The sequence below is a fragment of the Pristiophorus japonicus genome, chromosome 1 (genome assembly GCF_044704955.1).
Source record: "Pristiophorus japonicus isolate sPriJap1 chromosome 1, sPriJap1.hap1, whole genome shotgun sequence".
NCBI lineage: Eukaryota > Metazoa > Chordata > Chondrichthyes > Pristiophoridae > Pristiophorus > Pristiophorus japonicus.
Window position 1 is genome coordinate 428,164,176 of NC_091977.1, and position 24,556 is coordinate 428,188,731.

The window sequence follows — 24,556 nt, forward strand, 5'->3', positions numbered from 1 at the left end:
TTCTTATATTTAGTGAGTAGTGATGGAATAAAAGTTGCCTCTCTGATGGTTGCATTAGTTGAACTGAAAATGATTTGGACAACATCAGTTGATGTAGTGTGATCCCACAAATAAAATGTACTTGTGTTAAACTGCAGACTTACTCAGATGCCAAAGGCGTGGTCGATGTGAATAATATGACAGATTGTGATTTACTAAGATTGGGACACTATTGGGGAAGAGAAACTACTCCATTTATAGTGTGGTACACAATGACTGATAGTGCTTCATATTAACAGTGGCTAAAGAAATCGGATACACTTCGCAGCACTAACCAATCGTACCAAATAAAAAATAAGTTTTATTTTTATAAAAACAAAAATATATTCATTAAGAGTCTAGACAACATATTGTGCCAAATTGCAGGTAGTTTTTTTCCCTCCTCTGGGCACATACCAATCATGAATTGGGTTGAGTCTGCTCAAACTCAATTCCCGTAAGAAAAAAAATCATATCTTTGGTAATAATGTTTAAAATACATGTTTTTTTTGTTATAATTAGTGACGTCTGTAATTCCAATTCCAGCCCATTCCCAATAACTTAAATATAATTAGCACCACATTGCAATCCTTTTCTCCTGGTTTCCTCTTGCAGTATATAGTTGTTCAGCTGATTCCTCAGCACTGGCGTATAGAAGAATACAGTTGCACTACGAAGCTTATAACACAAGTTATATCATAACGTTTTTCCTTATTTACATTATCAAAACTCCTCATAATTTTGAATATCTCTATCACATCTCTTAACTTTCTTTGTTCTAATGAAAAGAGGCACAATTTCTCTTGTCGCTCCTTGTACCTAGTGAGATGCTCATCTCTGGCATCATCTTAGTGGATCTCTTCTGTACCTTCTCTGGCCTTGATTTCCTTCCTCAAGCCCAAAACTGAACACTATTCCTGCTGCAGCCTAACCAATGATTTGAATAAATTCAGCATTACCTCTGCTTTAGTGCTCTATGCACTTATTTACAAAACCGAGGACCCGATATGTTTTTTTAATCAGTTTTATCAATTTATCCTCCCTATATTAAAGATTTGTTTATCATGTCCTATTTCTCTGTGGTGTAGTGATCCTTCTACCAGTTAGTTTTGCTATTTAGAGCATATGTCTTCTTATTCTTCCTCTCAAAATGTATCAACATCAGCGACTTCCCTCTGCACTCTCCACTTCTCTACAGAAGCTTAGCGTTTGCGGGGGGTGGAGGCGGGGGAGATGAGAATTTTTTTAATGCAGCGGGTTATGTCCTGGAATGCACCGCCTGAAAGGCTGGTGGAAGCAGATTTAGTAGTAACTTTCAAATTGGATATATACTTGAAAAGGGAAGATTTGCAGGTTATGAGGAAAGAGCAGGGAGAGTGGGACTAATTGGGTAGTTCTTTCAAAGAATGTGCACAGGCATGATAGGCTAGATGGTCTCCTTCTGTACTGTAAGATTGTATCACATCACATAATTGCATTAAATTTCATTCAATATCTATCTGTCCAATGTACTGTCCTGTCTGTGTTCCTCAGAAATTGTGTCCGCTTCACAGTTAACTATGCTCCCTATATTTGTCATCTGTAAACACAGGAGTCCAGATAATTTTTAGAGATGATTGGTCCCAACACTGACTGCTGAGGAGCACCACTATTTATGTCCTTCCATTCCAATCGAAAAAAACATCTCCTAATCATGAATGTTTGTGCTGTGCATTTATGTAACTATATCTCAAATCTGCTTCTGTCTCTTTGGCAATTTTACTCTCTTAATCTCTCCTTTTGATCTGTTTTTTAATTTCCTGTTTTCTCTTTATTCTTTCCTATACTTGTCTCTTTTGCTTCCCTTTCAGCTTCTTCTTGCTTTTTTTTAATTATCTCCCTTTGCTATATTAGTTTAAATGCCCTCCAAGCCCTCCCACCCCCTGAACTTCCCCACTCCCACATAACAAATTATTCAGATGAGGTCTGACTGGTCCCAATATCCCAGGAATCTGAACCATTCCCCCCTACACCATCTTACACAATCCAATTGTACATTTACATCCTTTAACTCTTCACTGAATATAAAAACACTTAAGGGTGTGAATGAACAGAGACCTAGGAGTTCAAATACACTATTGCCTGAAAGTGCGAGTGCAGGTGGATAAAGCCATAAAAAAAGCTAAGAGTATTTTAGGTTTAATAAATACAGGCATAGAATACAAGTGTCAAGAAGTAATGATAAATTTATACAAAACATTGGTTAGGCAATAGTTAAGAGTATTCTTTGTGGATTTTGCACCCCATTATAGAAGGACATTGAAGCCAGAGAGAGCACACAGCATTGCTTCACCAGGACTTGTGAAGCTAGTTATGAGGAGAGACTTGAGATACTGGGACAATTTCTCCTTGAGCAGAGAATGCTGAGAGAACATTTAAAAGTGTTTTTTTTTTTAATTATAAAGGATTTTAATAAGGTAAATAGGGAAACACTATTTTCTCTGATTGGGAGACAGCGACAAGGGGGCATCAATTTAAAATCCTTGTGAAAAAATTAAGGCAGCGGTTAGGAGAAATGTCTGCAGAAGATTACGTAATATTTACATAATATTTACAGCACAGAAACAGGCCATTCGGTCCATTCCCATGTTTATGCTCCACAGGAGCCTCCTGTCATCCTCCTTCATCTAACTCCATCAACATATCCTTCCATTCTTTTCTTCCTCATGTGTTTATCTAGCTTCCCCTCTATGCTAGTCGCCTCGACTACTTGTGGAAGCGAGTTCCACTCTCTAGGTAAGGAGGTTTCTCCTGAATTCCCTATTGGATTTTTAGTGACGATCTTGTATTTATAGCCCCTAGTTTTAGTCTTGCCGAAAGTGAAAACATCTTCTCTACGTATACCCTATCAAACCCTTTCGTAATCTTAAAGACCTCTATCAAGTCACCCCTCAGCTCTCTCTTTTCTAGAGAATTGATCTTACGTTATTCATATTCAACATTATTTCTGGTTAGGTTTATGGTACATAAGGAGACCACTCTGTGCATTCAATCTGGGCCAGCTCACACAATCCAAAACGAATCCCACTATCCCATCCTCTCCCTCTAGCCCTGTATCTTCCTCTGCTTCAATATTTAACCAATTTTCCTTTAAAAGATGCAATGGAGTCTGTCTGAACCTTTGCTTGTTGCAACAACTTGTCTAGAACCTTGGTTAGGTCACACTTGGAGTACAGTCAACAGTTCTAGTCTCCATATTTTGAAAAGGATATAGAGGCAGTAGAGAAGGTGCAAAAACAATTTACTAGAATGATACCAAAACTGAAAGATTATACCTACCAGGAAAGATTGAACAGGATGGGGCTCAGTGGATCCAAAATTCACCACCATTTAGCACCAAATTCTTGGAGGTATCAGTGTTTTTTGGAACGAACTTAATTTTGCAAGTTTCGCCAAGGGTATAACGCCGTCCTTAACAGGTAACGGCTGATTTTTTTTAGTTAACATTTTTATGACATCACTCGGGGTCAAACTCACCCGTAACGCCGTTTTGCGAGTTTCGCAAGTAAGGATTTTTTCAAAAACGGCACTGGGGACCACTTTGAAAAACCTTACCGTACCAAATGGGAGTCAGATAGAAATCAGCGTTACAGACACCATCTTGTTTATCGGAGTTGAGTTATAAGTTTTGGAGGGTGGGAACAAGACTTATATTATATCCAAACTAATTAAAAATGTTTGTTTGTGCGGAGGGAAAAGAGAAACTTTATTTATTGCAGTAAATTGTGAGTTGAACTTCCACCACCGGGCTCGAGGCACACGGGGTCGGAGTGCCAGCCGGCAGGATCACTCTCTCGGCCGGACACAGGAGCTCGGCGCTCGGCTTCCAAAGAAGCCTGGGGGGAAGGTGGAAGCCAAGCCAGGGAGAGGGGCTGCAGCAGGGGGCCTTTTGGCCAGGGATAGGGGCTGCAGCGGGGGGCCTTTCGGCCAGGGATAGGGGTGGCTGCAGCGAGGGGGCCTTTCGGCCAGGGATTGGGGCAGCAATGGGGGACGGGGGGGGGGGGGGCCACTTGGCCAGTGATAGGGGCGGCAGTGGGGAAGGTCATCTGACCCTGTGTGCCTTCGGCCAGGGAGGGCCATTTGTGAGCCGTGGACTGGGGCGGGGAGTTTCAGCATCAAAACACTCCCAGGGCAGGTACAGCATGGATACAAAAGCAAAATACTGTATGCTGCAATCTGGATTAAAAACAGAAAATGCTGGAAATCTCAGCAGGTCGGCACAGTAAAAATCAACACGGTTGAGCTACAGAGTGAAGCTACACAATTGCACATTAGCCTACAAACCTAAATGCTTGGGCTTGTGCAGAACGGGGCCTTAGTTTTTAGGCGCAGAAGTTAAGCTCCACCCACAGAAGCTAAGGTCTTTCTGCACTGCGCCAAATTCAAACAAAAATGTCGAAACTTCAGATTTTTTGGAGGGCGCTACTTCAGCTTAAAAAAATCAGCCGTTAATCTTAAATAGCGTCAAAAAAAGGCAATGTGGAATTTTGAGCCCGGTATAATCTACAATACATTTTGAACGTATGATATTTATGTACTTTTTTACTTTTGCAATTAACTCACTGACAATAATACAGACCCAAAGCAGACTCAATTGTTTGATTTTATTTCCCTATTCTATGATTTTAGCCCTGTAAGGCTGTGGACTCTCAGTACGTTGACTTCATGTATACAGAGTTGATTCAGCGTTGCAAGCAGATGTATCTCACAGAGGCAGACACAGAAGATGACAATGTTTATCAGCTTCCCAGCTTCCTAGACTCTATTGCGAGTGTCATCTTTCATATAGACAAAGTAAGTACACCCTGTGTTAATTGTTTTGGGAAATTTCATAACCATCCCACGTTTTGTCAACTTTTTTTTAAACTAGGATTTATGTGTTTTGAGAATGTACTGGTTTCAAGTTTCATTTGTATCCATAGACTTTTATAATAGATTGCTTTTCAATTATATTTTCATGGCAAAAGTTGCATATTATTGGTGAGTTTAAGTAAAATTAATTTTTTTTAAAAATCCATTACCACTCTGGATACAGTCACTAGCAGGTGAGCTGGTCTTTCATTTTCATACCTCTGTGATTGCAGAACCCAAGTTCTGCTTGGTTCATTCACAGAGGATGGCTTGCCACAAGGGGAATTTCAGACGTAGCCGATGCCCTACTAGTCTGTGCCATGGAATATTGGGGCCTCTGTGCACTGCCCACGTTAGGTAGAATTAAAATTTTAGTCACTGAAGTGCTGAATTTATTGGTGAATATGCTCTTTAAACCCCAGATAAAATGATACTTTTTGTAATGTGATTTTAAAATGATGGAATGGAAATTAAACTGCAGTTACTCTAGTGGAAATAACATTGAACAAAATATTGCAGTTCTTCAGCAATTTGAATATTCTAAAGGAATCATTTATTGAAAAGTTTACACACTAATAATTTATATGCACCACTGGAATTTTCTTTCCTCTTCAGATTCCTGGAGTTTATACTTCTGTGCTCGAACGTCTGCTGGTGGTTCAGATTGACAGCTTTCCACAGTACAGTGCGAGGATGCAACCAGTTTGTTGTTGTTCCATCGTTAAACTGTTCATTGCCCTTGCAGGAAAGGGCCCTATTCTCTGGAGCTTTATTAGCACTGTAGGTCAGTACTAAACCTCAATGTACAAATATATTGAAGCCTTCCGGCCTGGCTATAGACTTTCCACCACTTGTGGTGGCAGTGTGGTTCTCATCAGCAAATCACACCTTGGTCTGTCCCCCTACTCCACTGGCACTTTCTCCTCCTTTGAGCATCTCGCCTTATTCCACCCCTTTCATTTAAAATTCTCGTTCTCTACCGCTCACCCAAATATCATGAAAATGTTATTACTGTCATTTCTTCACTAGTTTTCTCCCTCTGCCCCGAACTGCTTCTTATCTTCGGTGATTTCAACCTCCATCTCAATTCATCATGCTCTCTCTCCTCTGAGTTCACTAGCCTCCTGTCCTTCCTTAATCTCTCCCTGAATGTAAACTCCCCAACCCATATTCATGGTTAACCGCCCCCCCCCCCCGACCTTGCCATCTCTCGTGGTCTCGCTACTCCTCTCGTATCAATCGCAGATAAGGCCATCTCTGACCACTTCCTCGTATCACTCTCCACCCACGTACCCCTTCCACTGCCCAACCCTATTTCCTTCTGTGTCCGTCCTTGGAAAAAACTCTCTCCCGACTCTCTTACAGCTGCACTTATGAACTCTCAACTGTCCAGCCTATGGCCCTCCATTCATCATGACATTTCTGAAACTACTGATCTGATCAATCACACCCCTCATCACCACCTTTGCCCTAGTTCCTATTAAAGCAATTACTCTCTCTCACCCTGACCATTCCCCCTCGTACAGCCCTGATCTATACTCCCTTAAGTCCAGGGGACGCAGACTTGAACGTATATGGCTGACAATCGGTTTAGCCATTCACCGCCAGATCTGGCTGGACCACATAAAGCACTATCGGGTCCTGCTCTCATCTGCCAAAATTGCTCACTATTCCAGAATCATTCTGCAATGTAAAGATAATCCTAGGCTTTTATTCTCCACTACTAACCGTCTTTTTAAACCCCTCTCCCCAGTCTCCACCCTCACCTCCGACAATAAGTGTGAGGAGCTCGTGGACTTCTTTGTCTCTAAGATTGAGACCATCCATTCGGCCGCCTCTGCCGCTTCCCTTCCTTCCCCAAGCTCACTGGGCCAAACTTCCTCTAAGGACTCCCCCCCCCCCCCCCCCCCCACCCCCACCCCCCTTGCCCTAGCCCTGACCTTGCACCTTTCTCAAGTTTCTCTCCGATCTCCCCTCATGACCTTTCCGAGCTCATCCTGTTCATGAGACCCAACTTCCTTCTCCCTTGAACCTGCTCCCACCAACCTGCTGACCACCAAACTTCCTTTTCTGGCCCTCTTGTTAGCTGACATTGTTAACGGTTCTCTCTCCTCAGGTACTGTTCTCCTCTCTCTCAAATCTGCCATCATCACCTCTCTCCAAAAAACAACACTCGACCTGTCTGTCCTTACAAACTAACTCCCCATCACCAACCTCCCTTTTCTCTCCAAAGTCCTTGATCGCCTCGTTGCTACTTCTCTCGAACATTGTGGGCTGCCCCAATCTGTGTGAGAACACCACCGCAGGTCGGGGCTATAAATAGAGCTGGAGCTCCGGGCTCTGGAACATCGTGGGATCTGTGTGAGAACACCACCGCAGGTCAGGGCTATAAATAGAGCTGGAGCTCCGGGCCCTGGAACATCGTGGCGGAGGTCCGGCTAATGAGGGTACGGGGCCCAGAAGAGCCCAGGGGCAGCACAGGCCTGCCCACACTGCGATATGTGAGCGCACTAGGCCCGTGCAGCAGAGCAGGTCTCCAGTTGTCCTGGTTAATCCTTGCCATTGGATAAAGGCCTAGCTCTGTCAAACCCGTGTGGTGGCTGATGTGCAACGGTCACCACACGTTAAAAAAAATCCACGCACAGGCATCTTTCACCCCCTCAACTAGAGTTCAGGACTGGGACATCGGGTCCTTCATTGAAACATCTGTGAGTTCTCATGGAAGCAAGTCATCCTTGTTCGAGGGACTGCCTATGATGATGACTTCTCTCAACCCCTCCACGGTTTCCAAATTGTCAGACTGCTTCTCCGACATCCAATTTTGGATGAGCAGAAATGTTCTCCAACTGAATATTTGGAAGACCGAAGCTGTTATTTTCGTTCCCCACCACAAACTCCGTTCCCTTGCCACTGACTCCATCCCTGTCCCCAACTTCTGTCTGAGGCTGAATCAGGCTGTTTGCAACCTTTGCATCATATGAGCTTTCGACCACATATCTGCAGCATAACTAAGATCGCCTATTTCCAACTCTGTAACATTGCCTGTCTCCGTCCTTACCTCAGCTCATTTGCTGCTGAAGCCCTTATCCATGCCTTTGTTACCACTAGACTTGGCTATTCAAACATGCACTCCTGGCTGGCCTCTCACATTCTACCCTACGTAAACTAGAGGTGATCCAAAACTCGGCTGCCTATGTCCTAACTCGCACCAAGTCCCGCTCACCCATCACCCCTGTGCTCGCTGACCTACATTGGCTCCCAGTTACGCAATTCCTCGATTTCAAAATTCTCACCCTTGTTTTCAAATCCCTCCATGGCCTCGGCCCTTCCTATCTCTGTAATCTCCTCCAGCCCTGCGCTCCTCTAATTCTGTACTCTTGAGCATCCCTGATTATAATCGCTCAACCATTGGTGGCCGTGCCTTCTGTTGCCCAAGCCCTAAGCTTTGGAATTTCCTGCCTAAACCTCTCCACCTCCTTCAAGCTGTTCCTTAAAACCTATCTCTTTGACCAAGTTTTTGGTTACCTGCCCTAATTTCTACTTATGTGACTCGGTGTCAAATTGTTTATTTCATAATACTCCTGTGAAGCGCCTTGGGATGTTTGACTGTGTTAAAGGCACTTATAAATACAAGTTGTTGTTGTTGTCAATGCCCCTGCCAGGAGTGCACTTTCAGCATTGGGGAATTGCGGATTTAACCTTTCAACATTGCTGGGTTGTGTCGACCGTCTGCCAACATTGGGGAGAACCACGACTATTCTCCAAGATTTGTTAACACTCAGTATCATTCATGCCGCATTTATCATTTTAAAGAAACTGCATGTGCTAAATCTTTGCTATTTGTACAACAGAAAACTGCACACTTTGAACCATTTCCATTCAAAAGATATTCAATTTAAATAATGTGAACAGTGGTTATTGGCAGTCTTCAGCTAGATTCTGAGAAATTGGTGTTTCTAGTTTCTGGAAATGATTGTTCCCTTCAGAAGGCCAACTACGTGTGGGAATGTTGTTCAAATCAATTTTGTGCAAAATCTGTAAGAACAGCCAGGATTATTTTCATGACGAGTACTAGAGTGTTTAATATTTTGATTTAGTATTACTAAATTGTTTCCATTGCTGCAGAGCTAAATTGAAGGTGGAAAATTTTGCTGTTCGTATTAGGAGCAATAAAATTTAGCATTTAAATAGACACAATTAATGTAATAGAGCTGCTGATATAATGAAAAACAAATTCATTGCTGCTGTGTGGGTGACTTATTAAACTTCATCAAATGACTACAAAAAGCAGAATCACAAAGGTAATAATCTCAGGAATATCACCTGAGCCAGGAGCAAATTTGCATAGGGTAAATAGTATAGTATCAGGCAGTCCCTCGTATCGAGGATGACCTGCTTCCACACCAAAAATAGATGAGTTCACAGGTGTTTCAATAAGGTACCTGACAATCTAGGTCCCGAGCAACATACTAAAGTGTGCAAGATGCCTGTGCATGGATTCTTTTAACGTGGGGTGGCTGTTGCACACCAGCGAGTTCACACTGGGGAGAGACCGTTCACCTGCTCTGAGTGTGGGAAGGGATTCACTCGGTCATCCAGCCTGCTGATGCACAAGCGAGGCCGTTCACCTGCTCTGTGTGTGGGGAGGGATTCCACCTGCTGAGGGTAAATATGATCAGAGAGTTAAACACGTGGCTCAAAGACTGGTATGAGAGAAATGGGTTTTGGTTTGTGGGACACTGGCACTAGTACTGGGGTAAGAGGGAGCTGTTCGGTTGTGACGGACTCCACTTAAACGTGCTGGGACTAGGGTCCAGCGAATCGAATAACTAGGGCTGTAGAGAGGGCTTTAAACTAGTGGCGGGGGGAGAGTTCAGGTGAGCGAAAATGTAAAAAGTCAAAGAATAATGAGAAAGCAATAGAGCAGGGTAGCACTGGGAGAAATGAAAACCAGAGTGTGACAGGAAGGGACAGAATATATAAACATGAAGGTGAATCAGAAAGTGGGGTCAAAGCCGGAAAAAATGTTTAAAAAAAAAAAACAAATTTAAAAGCTCTTTATCTGAATGCACGTAGCATTCGTAACAAAATAGATGAGTTGACGGCATAAATAGATACAAATGGGCATGATCTGATAGTCATTACAGAGACGTGGTTGCAAGGCGACCAGGGCTGGGGACTAAATGTTCAGGGGTATTTGACAATTCGGAAGGACAGACAGAAAGGAAAAGGAGGTGGGGTAGCTCTGTTAATAAATTATGAGATCAGTGCGTTAGTGAGAAATGATATTGGCTCAGAAGATCAGTTTGGGTGGAGATAAGAAATAATAAGGGGAAAAAGTCACTGGTGGGCATCGTCTATAGGCTCCCTAACAGTAGCTACACTTTTGGACAGAGTATAAATCAAGAAATAACGGAGGCTTGTAAAAAAGGAACGACAATAATCATGGGCAATTTTAACCTTCATATTGATTGGACAAAGCAAATTAGCCAGGATAACCTTGAGGAAGAGTTCATAGAGTGTATCTGGGATAGTTTCCTTGAACAGTACATTGCGGAACCAACTAAGCAGGCTATCTTAGATCTGGTGCTGTGTAATGAGACAGGATTAATAAATGATCTCCTAGTAAAGGATGCTCCAGGAATGAGTGACCATAACATGGTTGAATTTCAAATTCAGTTGGAGGATGAGAAAGTTGGATCTCTAATCTGAGTCCCAAGCTTAAATAAAGGAGACTACAAAGGTATGAGGTCTGGCTTCTTCTGCCATGACTTAACCCTTAAATTAACTTAATTTGGCAACAATGCCAAAGGTTTTCTATTGATAAGAAAAGAAAAAGAAAAAGATAAAATACTCACCAATCCACCAGCCAATCACTTACCCGCTTGGCTGTGACGTCACACTCGATTTCTTTTTACTACTTTGTTTTATTTTTGGTCTCAATCTCCCGCTCCCGCTGCGATAACTCCTCCCGAACTCCGCGCGCTTTTTATGGGCCTCTCTATCTCCCACTCCCGTGTCATTCTCCTCCTGTGCTATGTGGAAATCAGGGACACTACGACTATGTGTGCGGGAAGTGTATCCAGCTGCAGCTCCTGTCAGACCACATTGCGGCACTGGAGCTGCGCATGGATTCACTCTGGAGTATCCGCGATGCTGAGGATGTCATGAATAGCACGTTTAGTGAGTTGGTCGCACCGCAGGTAAAGGTCACAAAGGCAGATAGGGAATGGGTGACTATCAGGCAGATCAGGAGTAGGAAGGTAGTGCAAGGGTCCCCTGCAGTCATCTCCCTCCAAAACATATATACCACTTTGGATACTGTTGGGGGAGATGGCTCATCATTGGAAGGCAGCAGCAGCCAACTTCATGGCATCATGGCTGGCTCTGCTGCACAGGATAGCAGGAAAAAGAGTGGGAGAGCTATAATGGTAGGGGATTCTATTGTAAGGGGAATAGATAGGCGTTTCTGCGGCCGCAATCGAGACTCCGGGATGGTATGTTGCCTCCCTGGTGCAAGGATCAAGGATGTCTCGGAGTGGCTGCAGGGCATTCTGCAGGGGGAGGGTGAACAGCCAGTTGTCGTGGTGCATATAGGTACCAACGATATAGGTAAAAAAAAACGGGATGAGGTCCTACAAGCTGAAATTAGGGAGCTAGGAGTTAAATTAAAAAGTAGGACCTCAAAGCTAGTAATCTCAGGATTGCTACCAGTGCCATGTGCTAGTCAGAGTAGAAATAGCAGGATAGTTAAGATGAATATGTGGCTTGAGGAATGGTGCAAGAGGGAGGAATTCAAATTCCTGGGACATTGGAACCGGTTCTGGGGGAGGTGGGACCAGTACAAACTGGACGGTCTGCATCTGGGCACGACTGGAACCAATGTCCTAGGGGGGAGTGTTTGCTAGTGCTGATGGGGAGGGTTTAAACTAATATGGCAGGGGGATGGGAATCTATGCAGGGAGACAGGGAAGAAAAATGGGGGCAGAAGCAAAAGGTAGAAAGGAGATAAGGAAAAGTGAAGGGCAGAGAAATCAAAGGCAAAAATCAAAAAGGGCCACATTACAACATAATTCTAAAAGGGCAAAGAGTGTTAAAAAGACAAGCCTGAAGGCTCTGTGTCTCAATGCGAGGAGCATTCGTAATAAAGTGGATGAATTAACTGCGCAGATTGCTGTTAAAGCATATGATGCAATTGGGATTACGGAGACATGGCTCCAGGGTAACCAAGGCTGGGAACTCAACATCCAGGGGTATTCAATATTCAAGAAGGATAGGCAGAAAGGAAAAGGAGGTGGGATAGCGTTGCTGGTTAAAGAGGAGATTAACGCAATAGTAAGGAAGGACATTAGCTTGGATGATGTGGAATCTGTATGGATAGAGCTGCGGAACATCAAAGGGCAGAAAATGCTCGTGGGAGTTGTGTACAGACCACCAAATAGTCGTAGTGAGGTTGGGGATGGCATCAAACAGGAAATTAGGGATGCGTGTAATAAAGATACAGCAGTTATCATGGGTGACTTTAATCTACATATAGATTGGGCTAACCAAACTGGTAGCAATACGGTGGAGGAGGATTTCCTGGAGTGTATAAGGGATGGTTTTCTAGACCAATATGTCGAGGAACCAACTAGAGAACAGGCCATCCTAGACTGGGTGTTGTGTAATGAGAGAGGATTAATGAGCAATCTTGTTGTGCGAGGCCCCTTGGGGAAGAATGACCATAATATGGTAGAATTCTTCATTAAGATGGAGAGTGACACAGTTAATGGCAGATGCAGTATAATGTGGATAAATGTGAGGTTATCCATTTTGGTGGCAAAAACACGAAGGCAGAATATTATCTGAATGGCGGCAGATTAGGAAAAGGGGAGGTGCTACGAGACCTGGGTGTCATGGTACATCAGTCATTGAAAGTTGGCATGCAGCTACAGCAGGCGGTGAAGAAGGCAAATGGTATGTTGGCCTTCATAGCTATGGGATTTGAGTATAGGAGCAGGGAGGTCGTACTGCAGTTGTACAGGGCCTTGGTGAGGCCTCACCTGGAATATTGTGTTCAGTTTTGGTCTCCTAATCTGAGGAAGAGCGTTCTTGCTATTGAGGGAGTGCAGCGAAGGTTCAGCAGACTGACATATGAGGAGAGACTGGATCGACTGGGCCTGTATTCACTGGAGTTTAGAAGGATGAGAGGGGATCTCATAGAAACATATAAAATTCTGACGGGACTGGATAGGTTAGATGCAGGAAGAATTTTCTCGATGTTGGGGAAGTCCAGAACCAGGGGTCACAGTCTAAGGATAAGGGATAAGCCATTTCGGACCGAGATGAGGAGAAACTTCTTCACTCAGAGAATTGTGAACCTGTGGAATTCTCTACCACAGAAAGTTGTTGAGAGCAGATCGTTGGATATATTCAAACGGGAGTTCCCTTACGGCTAAAGGGATCAAGGGGTATGGTGAGAAAGCAGGAATGGGGTACTGAAGTTGCATGATCAGCCATGATCATATTGAATGGTGGTGCAGGCTCGAAGGGCCAAATGGCCTACTCGTGCACCTATTTTCTATGTTTCTAATGTACAGTTGGCTAAAGTGGACTGGGAAAATAGATTAAAGAGTGGGACGTTTGATGAGCAGTGGCAGACATTTAAGGAGATATTTCATAACTCTCAACAAATATATATCCCAATGAGAAGGAAAGGCTGTGAAAGAAGGGATAACCATCTGTGGCTAACTAAGGAAATAAGGGATGGTATCAAATTGAAAACAAGGGCGTAGAATGTGGCCAAGCCTAGTGGGATGCCAGAGGATTGAGAAATTTTTAAAAGCCAGCAAAGAACGACTAAAAAAATAATAGAGGGGAGATAGATTATGAAAATAAACTAGCACGAAATATTAAAATAGATACTAAGAGTTTCTACAGGTACATAAAAAGGAAAAGAGTGGCTAAAGTAAAATTTGGTCCCCTGGAGGATGAGACTGGGGAATTAATAATGGGGGACAGGGAATTGGCAGAGACTTTGAACAAATATTTTGTATCGGTCTTCACGGTAGAAGACACTAAAAACATCCCAATAGGGGATATTCAAGGGGCTATAGGGAGGGGGGAACTTAATACAATCACTATCACTGAAGAAGTAGTACTCGGTAAAATAATGGGACTAAAGGCGGACAAGTCCCCTGGACCTGATGGCTTACATCCGAGGGTCCTAAAAGAAGTGGCTGCAGCGAACGTGGATGCATTGGTTGTAATTACCAAAATTCCCTGGATTCTGGGGAGGTCCCAGTAGATTGGAAAACGGCAAATGTAATGCCCCTATTTAAAAAAGGAGGCAGACAAAAAGCAGGAAAATATAGACCAGTTAGCCCTAACATCTGTCATTGGGAAAATGCCGGAGTCCATTATTAAGGAAGCAGCAGCAGGACATTTGGGAAAGCATAATTCAATCAAGCAGAGTCAGCATGGTTTTATGAAAGGGAAATCATGTTTGACAAATTTGCTCGTTCTTTGAGGATGTAACAAGCAGGGTGGATAAGAGGGAACCAGTGGATGTGATGTATTTGGATTTCCAGAAGGCATTTGATAAGGTGCCACATAAAAGGTTACTGCACAAGATAAAAGTTAACGAGGTTGGGGGTATTATATTAGCATGGATTGAGAATTGGCTAACGAACAGAAAACAGAGTCGGGATAAACGGGTCATTTTCCAGTTGGCAAACAGTAATTAGTGGGGTGCCGCAGGGATTGGTGCTGGGGCCTCAACTATTTACAATCTATATTAATGACTTGGATAAAGGGGCCGAATGTAATGTAGCCAAGTTTGTTGATGATACAAAGATAGGTGGGAAAGCAAATTGTGAGGAGGACACAAAAAATCTGCAGAGGGATATAGACAGGCTAATTGAGTGGGCAAAAAATTGGCAGATGGAGTATAATGTGGGAAAATCTGAGGTTATCCACTTTGGCAGAAAAAATAGAAAAGCAAATTCTAATTTAAATGGATAAAAATTTCAAACATAGAAAATAGGAGCAGTTGTAGGCCATTTGGCCCTTCGAGCCTGCACCGCCATTCAACATAATCATGGCTGATCCTCTATCTCAACACCATATTCCCGCTTTTTCCCCATACCCCTTGACGCCTTTTGAGTCCAGAAATCTATCTATCTCCCTCTTAAATATATTCAGTGACTTGGCCTGCACAGCCTTCTGTGGTAGAGAATTCCACAGGTTCACCATCCTCTGAGTGAAAAAATGTCTCCTCATCTCGGTCCTAAATTTCGTACCCCGTATCCTGAGACGGGTCCCCCTTGTTCTAGACTTCCCAGCCAGAGGAAACATCCTCCCCGCATCCATTCTGTCCAACTCCGTCAGAATCTTATATGTTTCAATGAGATTCCCCTCATTCTTCTAAGCTCTAGTGAATACAGGCCTAGTCGACCCAATCTCTCCTCATACGACAGTCCTGCAACCCAGGAATCAGTCTGGTGAACCTTCGCTGCACTCCCTCTATGGCAAGTATATCCTTCCTTAGGTAAGGAGACCAAAACTGCACACAATACTCCAGGTGTGGTCTCACCAAGGCCCTGTATAACTGTAGTAAGACATGCCAAATGGCCTGCAACTGCTCCTGTACTCAAATCCTCTTGCAATGAAGGCCAACATACCATTTGCCTTCCTAACTGCTTGCTGCATCTGCATGTTTGCTTTCAATGACTGGTGTACATGGACACCCAGGTCCCTTTGTACATCGACATTTCCCAAGCCATCACCATTTAAATAATACTTTGTCCTTATGTTTTTCCTACCAAAGTGGATAACTTCACATTTATCCACATTATACATCATCTACGATGTGTTTGCCCATTCACTCAACCTATCTAAATCGCCTTGCAGCATCTTTGCATCCTCCTCACAACTCACAATCCCACCTAGTTTTGTGTCGTCAGCAAACTTGGAAATATTACATTTGGTTCCCTCATCCAAATCATTTATATATATTGTGAATAGCTGGGGCCCAAGCACTGATCCCTGTGGTACCCCACTAGTCACTGCCCACCACCCTAAAAAAGACCGGTTTATTCTTACTCTCTGTTTCCTGTCAGTTAACCAATTTTCAATCCATGCCAGTACATTATCCCCAATGTTATGTGCTTTAATTTTTCACACTAACCTCTTATGTGGGACTTTATCAAAGGCTTTCTGAAAATCCAAATACACTACATCCACTGGTTCTCCCTTATCTATTCGATCAGTTACATCCTCAAAAAACTCCAGTAGGTTTGTCAAACATGATTTTCCTTTCATAAATCCATGTTGACTTTGTCTAAAGCCAGTGTACCATTATCACATCCTTTATAATAGACTCTAGCATTTTCCCTACTACTGATGTTAGGCTAACCTGTCTGCAGGTTTTCTCTCTCCCTCCTTTTTTAAATAGTGGGGTTACATTTGCCACTCTCCAATCTGCAGGAACTGTTCCATAATCTATAGAATTTTGGAAGATGACAACTAATGCATCCACTATTTCCATGGCTACCTCTTAGTACTCTGGGATGCAGATCATCAGGCCCTGGGGCTTTATCGGCCTTGAGTCCCATTAGTTTCTTCAGCACTATTTTCTTACTAATAATCATTTCCTTTAATTCCTTTTACTCACTAAACGCTTGGTTCCCTAGCATTTCTGGGACATTATTTGTGTCCTGTTCTGTGAAGACAGAACCAAAGTATTTATTTAATTGTTCTGCCATTTCCTTGTTCCCCATTATAAATTCTCCTGTTTCTGTCTGTAAAGGACCTACATTTGTCTTCACTAATCCTTTTCTTTTTACGTACTTGTAGAAACTTTTGCAGTCGGTATTTAAGTTCCTTGCAAGTTTATTCTCATACTCTATTTTTCCCCTCTTAATCAATCTCTTGGTCCTTTTTTGCTGAATTCTAAACTGCTCCCAATCCTCAGGCTTGCTACTTTTTCTAGTAACGTTGTATGATGACTCTTTGGATCTAATACTATCCTTAATTTCTTTTGTTAGCCATGGTTGGGCCACTTTTCCTTTTGTGTTTTTACGCCAGAAAGGAATGTATAACTGTTGCAATTCATGCATTTGTTCCTTATGTGTTAGCCATTGCCTATCCACTGTCATGCCTTTTAATGAATCTTCTCAATCTATCTTAATCATACCTTTGTAGTTTCTTTTGTTTAGATTTAGGACCCTAGTTTCAGATTGGACTACTTCACTTTCCATCTTAATAAATAATTCAATCATGTTATGGTCACTCTTCCCTAAAGGACCCCGCACAACAAAACTGTTCATTAACCCCTTCTCATTATACGATATCCAATCTAGGATAACCTGTTCCCCAGTAGGCTCCTCAACATACGGTTCAGAAGCAAAATGCTTCAGTACAGAGGGACCTGGGGGTCCTTGTGCATGAAACACAAAAAGTTAGTATGCAGATACAGCAAGTAATCAGGAAAGCAAATGGAATGTTGGCCTTTATTGCAAGGGGGATAGAGTATAAAAGCAGAGAAGTCATGCTACAACTGTACAGGGTATTGGTGAGGCCACACCTGCATGGGCTCCGTATTTAAGGAAAGATATACTTGCATTGGAGGCTGTTCATAGAAGGTTCACTCGGTTAATTCCAGTGATGAGAGAGTTGACTTAGGAAGGTAGGTTGGGACTCTACTCATTGGAGTTCAGAAGAATGAGGGGTGATCTTATCGAAACATATAAGATAATAAGAGGCCTCGACCAGTTGGATGCAGATAAGATATTTCCACGCATAGGGGAAACTAAAACTAGGGGACATAGTCTCAGAATAAGGGACCGCCCATTTAAAACTGAGATGAGGAGGAATTTCTTCTCTGAGGGTTGTAAATCTGTGGAATTCTCTGCCCCTGAGAGCTGTGGAGGCTGGGTCATTGAATATATTTAAGGCGGAGATAGACAAATTTTTGAGCGATAAGGGAATAAAGGGTTCTGGGGAGCGCGGCAGGGAAGTGGAACTGAGTCCATGATCAGATCAGCCAATATTTTATTAAATGGCGGAGCAAGCTCGAGGGGTCTATTCCTGCTCGTATTTCTTACATTCGTATAAAATCCATTTTTCCAATTGCATGACAGAAGTATTGAAATAGCCCAAATAAATTTGGCAATCAAATATGCTCTTACATTTTGTGAACTATTGTTTTAATTTTAAATTAAAAAAATTAATTCTCTTTCAGTCCATCAGGGTTTGATTCGTGTCTGTTCAAAGCCAGTTCTGCTTCTTGGGGTAAGAAAAATCTACATAACATTCTACTTTATTCAACAACAAGCATCAACAGTTGCATTGAAATCACATGCTCTATGTGTATTAGCACATAAATACTTAGAGCATTAATATGAAATTCCTTTGTACACAATTAAACGGCGACATTGGGGCATATATTTTTAACAAGGGGTGAATGACTGTGTTAAAGTATCAGGGAAAGGAATTTCATGCTAATGTATTAAGCATTCATATGCTAATATTAACATAGCACTGGGACAACATTTGTTGCATGCTGTATTTAAAAATGTATAATTAATTTCCTTGTTTTCTGACCTGTAAATGCTAAAAGGCTTAATTAACTGATGCTGGACTTCCTGTGGCTTGGCAGTTTAACTGCTGCTACCATTTTTTCTCGAGCGTTTCTATCATTGTCCTACAATGCTGCAAACAAGCCAAATGCAAACTATGGCACTCCTTCAGCTGCTTGGCTGAAATAGTTTCAGATCTCTGCTGTCTCCCTGACTTTCCAAACAGATTCTCCCATTCACATTCCATTGCTTTCCTTACCATTTTGTAGCTCTTTAACACTCCATTCAAATGCCTTCTCACATACCAAATTAAGATGACTTTTATAGCCTTTTTTCCAGTGGCTTAATCCAATTGCAGGCTATTGAAACCAGTAATAGCTGACTAAATGTGCCAACTGGGCTCTGAGTCAGGACATTGTGGATTCAAGCACCTCTTTCAGGCTTGAGTAAATAATCTCGGCTGGCAGTCCAAGACTGAAAGTGTGTGGATTGTTGGAAGTCATTCAGATGAGACGTGTAACTGTTAGAGACCCCACCTGCCTGTTGCAGTTGTTCAAGAGGGCCTAAAAGATTATTTGCATCTCCTGTATTGCAGGGAGTTTGCCCAGTGCTCTGATCAACATTCCTCTCTCTACCCTTACCACAGGTTAAAAGCATTTTCATATTATCACTTGTTTAGTTCAGATTCTGGGAGACCTGAATCCATGTTTACACTGTGAACCAGGCTTCCTTATCACTATGCAGAGAAACATAGAAACATAGAAAATAGGTGCAGGAGTAGGCCCTTCAGCCCTTCGAGCTGCACCATCATTCAATATGATCATGGCTGATCATGCAACTTTAGTACCCCATTCCTGCTTTTTCTCCATACCCCTTGAACCCTTTAGCTGTAAGGGCCACATTTAACTCCCTTTTGAATATATCTAACGAACTGGCCTCAACAACTTTCTGTGGTAGAGAATTCCACAGGTTCACAATTTTCTGAGTGAAGCGGTTTCTCCTTATCTCGGTCCTAAATGGCTTACCTCTTATCCTTAGACTGTGACCCCTGGTTCTGGACTTCCCCAACATCGGGAACATTCTTCCTGCATCTAACCTGTCCAATCCCGTCAGAATTTTTATATGTTTCTATGGGATCCCCTCTCATTCTTCTAAGTTCCAGTGAATATAAGCCTAGTTGATCCAGTCTTTCTTCATATGTCAGACCTGCCTCCCGGGAATCAGTCTGGTGAACCTTCGCTGCACTCCCTTAATAGCAAGAATGTCCTTCCTCAGATTAGGAGACCAAAACTGCACACAATACTCAAGGTGTGGTCTCACCAAGGCCCTGTACAACTGCAGTAAGACCTCCCTGCTCCTATACTCAAATCCTCTCGCTATGAAGGCCAACATGCCATTTGCCGCCTTCACCGCCTGCTGTACCTGCATACCAACTTTTAATGACTGGTGTACCATGACACCAAGGTCTCATTGCACCTCCCCTTTTCCTAATCTGTCACCATTCAGATAATCTGCCTTCCTGTTTTTTCCACCAAAGTGGATAACCTCACATTTATCTACATTATACTGCATTTGCCCACTCACCTAACCTGTCCAAGTCACCCTACAGCCTCTGAGCATCCTCCTCACAGCTCATACTGCCACCCAGCTTAATGTCATCTGCAAACTTGGAGATATTACATTCAATTCCTTCGTCTAAATCATTAATGTATATTGTAAATAGCTGGGTGTCCCAGCATTGAACCTTGCGGTACCCCACTAGTATTCCTGCCATTCTGAAAAGGACCCGTTTATTCCTACTCTTTGCTTCCTGTCTGCCAACCAGTTCTCTATCCACGTCAATACATTACCCCCAATACCATGTGCTTTAATTTTTCACACTAATCTCTTGTGTGGGACCTTGTTAAAAGCCTTTTGAAAGTCCAAATATACCACATCCACTGGTTCTCCCTTGTCCACTCTACTAGTTACATCCTCAAAAAATTCTAGAAGATTTGTCAAGCATGATTTCCCTTTCATAAATCCATGCTGACTTGGACCGATCCTGTCACTGCTTTCCAAATGTGTTGCTATTACATCTTTAATAATTGATTCCAGGCTAACCGGTCTATAATTCCCTGTTTTCTCTCTTCCTCCTTTTTTAAAAAGTAGTGTTACATTAGCTACCCTCCAATCCATAGGAACTGATCCAGAGTCTATAGAATGTTGGAAAATGACCACAAATGCATCCACTATTTCTAGGGCCACTTTCTTAAGTACTCTCGGATGCAGACTATCAGGCCCTGGGGATTTATAGGCCTTCAATCCCATCAATTTCCCTAACACAATTTCCTGACTAATAAGGATTTCCTTCAGCAGAGTAATAGAGCTAGTTTTTTGTGGGTTTATGATTCTACTGGCAGGATATGGGAGCTGGATTTAGTATTGTAACCACCTAGAGCTGGCTTCCCGAGACTTTGGAATCCGAACACTGTCACTTGTTTTGCTCAGATACATCACTTTGCTGCTTGCGGGATCTTAGCGACTGCAAAATAGCTTATGTTAATTTGTCTTTCTCTTTCAAATGCTGACTAACCTATTGTGAAAACCCTGCAATTTTATGTTTTAATTTCAGAATTTGTGTTTCTTTTAAGCATATTTCTTCATTATGTGCTGGTATATAATGTAACCACTGTAAATCTTAATGATGATCAATTCCTCAGGAGGGAACGGGGAAAAACGGTCCAGGGTACGATGAACAACAATCACTCGGCAATGGTAGCATTGCAACAGGAAAATGGAGAGTCCCCTCTTATAAAGATTATTTGGACTTATTCAGAAGCCTGCTGGACTGTGGGATAATGAAGGTGAGTTAGAGTTATAGTGTACACCTCCAACACCTCGGGATCGAAAAGGCCCCTTTTTTAATGCCTGTTACAGCCTCTTAGAAGTCTTTCCGCCCGGGAGCAGACGAATGGTGCGTCCTATCTGCAATTGCCCCTCGCCGGGGGGCGGCGGAAACGGAAACACCCCACCTGGCGGTCTGATCCGTTGTCGGCCATGCGCCGACCCTTACCGCCCGGTGGTGAACCCTTTTTCGCCACGCAGGGAAAATTGCCCTACGGGAGCGCAGCTGCCGCCGGTTGGTGGCACTCACAGCTTCGCGAGACGGGAAGCTGCCAATGGCTGGTTTGTGCGGCCACCCTTAAAGGGTTTTTAAAGGTTGGCCGACTTTGCAGTCGGCCCGACAATGGCAGCCCCTGGTTCGCCCGGTCTGCCAATGGCAGCTCGGTACCTGGCCGAACCCCTCCCTGGTGGCCCAGTGGGCGCCAAGGAGGCCTCACTAGGCCTCGCAGCATCCCTCCCCTTTACGACATGGTCAGCGCAGCGGTGATGGACACTGTCCCGCTCCCGCACTGCCTCAAACAGCACCCAAAGTGCTGGGAGCCAGTGACAACGTTAAAGGTCCGAATTTCCCGCCTCTTCCCTCTGACTCCCGCCGGGCGGTCATTATTCGAATAATTCAAATTATCCACCCCAAGTGGGGCAGAGGGCAATTTCCAGCCCCTCATCTCATTTGAGTTGGAATATTCTAGAATCTTTTTCTGAAAATAATACTTCAGAATGAGGCCTTGCAGTGGCTTTATATTAGGGCATTCATTTCAAAATTCAGTGTTGTCTCTTTTTAAAAAAACACAAAATTACTTATAGGTGAAAGTAAAGAGAAAAATATAATTATGATCATGGTCCTCTATTTCCCCTTTGTTTCTGAGGCTTGACGAGAAAGCTTTAAACCTCTTTGCTTAGCCTTAGCTCGCAACACTCCGTGGTACTTGGCTTGTCCTTTTTCAGAAGCATAGTGAGGATGGTGGCCCTGATCAAGGGACCAGCTACTGTACAGTGAGGAGTTTTTTTTAAATTATTTAAAAAAATATATATATATTAGTATATTTTTGAAGAAATCATTATCATAGGCAGTCCCTCGGAATTGAGGAGGACTTGCTTCCACTCCCAAAGTGAGTTCTTTGATGGCTGAGCAGTCTGATATGAGAGCCACAGACTCTGTTACAGGTGAGACAGACATTCGTCGAGGGAAGGGGTCGGTGGGGCTGGTTTGCCGCGCGCTCCTTACGCTGCCTGCGCTTGGCCTCTTTATGCTCTTTGCGTTGAGACTCGAAGAGCTCAAAGCCCTCCCGGATGGACTTTCTCCACCTCGGGCGGTCTGCGGCCAGGGTCTCCCAGGTGTCAGTGGTGATGTCACACTTTACCAGTGAGGCTTTGAGGGTTTCCACTGTCCTCCTTTGGCTCGTTTGCCATGAAGGGGCTCCGCATAAAGCATTTGCTTAGGGAGTCTCGTGTCTGGCATGCGTACTATATGGCCTGCTCAGCGAAGCTGATTGAGTGTGGTCAGTGCTACAATACTGGGGATGTTAGCCTGGTCGAGGACACTGATGTTGGTGCGCCTGTCCTCCCAGGGGATTTGCAGGATCTTGCGGAGACATTGTTGGTAATATATCCAGCGACTTGAGGTGCCTTTTATACATCGTCCATGCCTCAGATCCATACAGGAGGGTGGGTATTTGCAAGGGCAAAGCCAGTGTAATAAAATCTCCATCTTTCCAGATACAGGTGCGAGATCCAAAATCCGGAGTTCCGTGGTGGGGTCGTCCGGAAACTGGAAAATATTCTGAAATCCGGACTCCCCCGCCTCGGCCACCCTCCCTCCCCGGCCACCCTCCCTCCCCCTGCCTTGGCCCTCCCTCACCACCGCCTCAGCCCGACCCGACCTCCGGTGACCCGATTGATACACCCCCCCCCCCCCCGACCTCTGGTGGCCCGCCCGACTGACCCTACCTACCTCGGCCAGACCGACCCCCCCCCCCCATTTCCAGCAACCCGACCGACCTGCCTCCCCTACCTCCCTCCCTACCTACCTTGGCCCGACCGACCTCTGGCGGCACGACCGACCCCTGCGCCCCCCCACCTCCCCTACCTACCTCGGTCCAGGCAAAGACATTCTGAAATCTGGGACTATCCAGAACGGCCTGTGTCCCGAGGTTTTTGAATTTTGGATGTCACACCTATCTATCCATCTCTGGCCAAGAAAGTTAGTAGGCAACATGGTCCCCGGTGTCTGCCACTTTGTGACTGGCACCAAGAGATGTACAAGAGCTTGGGTTGACTCATCTTCTGAATTTCAGAAATCTTTAAAGCTAAACTGCACCATGGCAGGGAAAATATTAATGGTATCCGTGTCGTCTTCAGAAACTATTAAACTTGCAATTCCCACATCCCTTCCATTGCTAAAGCTGCCTCCAAGGAACTTGGTTTCTTCTTTTGTGGGGAATACTCCCCCTGCCCGCAATCTATCTATTGTAAAACTTGAATATTGCTACTATGGAGAAGCTGTGTTAGAAATAAACAGTTAAGGCTATCTCTGGTCACGTTAATAATCAGGATAAAAATAGCAAAAACATATGACCATGACGAGTAGCTGGTACCCAATCCTGATCGGGCAAATGGCTGGAGCGCATGAGCGGTTCTCTGGCTTGTGGCCTCTCAGAGCCTTCTTTGGTAAAGCACAGCACAGTCCCCTGTAATTTCCCTTTTGCAGGGATTGGCCTGCAGGGTGTGACTTTTATTACATTGTTAGAGGTGGACCTGGAATGGGAAATTGGCAACACATTTTGGCCTATTGAGGTTCTCTTTAAAACCCTATACCTAATCCTGCCTTGAGTTCTTTGTTTACACTTGCTGATGAAGACCCACCCTGAAGGAGGGGTCTTTACAACTATTACGCACCTTTCTTGTTCATGATTTTGAAGGCCAATCCATCCATCTGAACCCTTCTTATCTCATCAGGCCTTGTCCTCCCACAGCTATAGTCTCTTATCGCGTCCTGCCTCGTCCTCCCGTTACATTCTCAAACAAACTCCAAATTCTACCGTAGCGTTATAATTAGTTTTTAGTAATAATGGAAGAAACATTAGGTTGGGCCTTCATTGGCCAAATTATAGACTAAGTCAAAATGTTTTGCATTCTCTAATCTAACTTATTAAAAACACGAGCCGAAATTCAGCTTCCCGAAAAGGCCGCTTACCGCCAGAAAG

At 43.7% G+C, this 24,556-nt stretch overlaps 1 protein-coding gene across 2 annotated transcripts in view; it reads left to right on the forward strand.

The window, feature by feature from the left end:
* Positions 1 to 24,556, forward strand: part of prkdc (protein kinase, DNA-activated, catalytic subunit) — a 364,122-nt gene that overhangs the window by 41,700 nt on the left and 297,866 nt on the right. For both annotated transcript variants that reach the window (XM_070892539.1, XM_070892550.1), the window contains exons 12-15: positions 4,687 to 4,851; positions 5,524 to 5,692; positions 18,131 to 18,180; positions 21,170 to 21,313. In XM_070892539.1, coding sequence (XP_070748640.1) covers positions 4,687 to 4,851; positions 5,524 to 5,692; positions 18,131 to 18,180; positions 21,170 to 21,313 — 528 coding nt within the window. The remainder of the gene's footprint in view (positions 1 to 4,686; positions 4,852 to 5,523; positions 5,693 to 18,130; positions 18,181 to 21,169; positions 21,314 to 24,556) is intronic.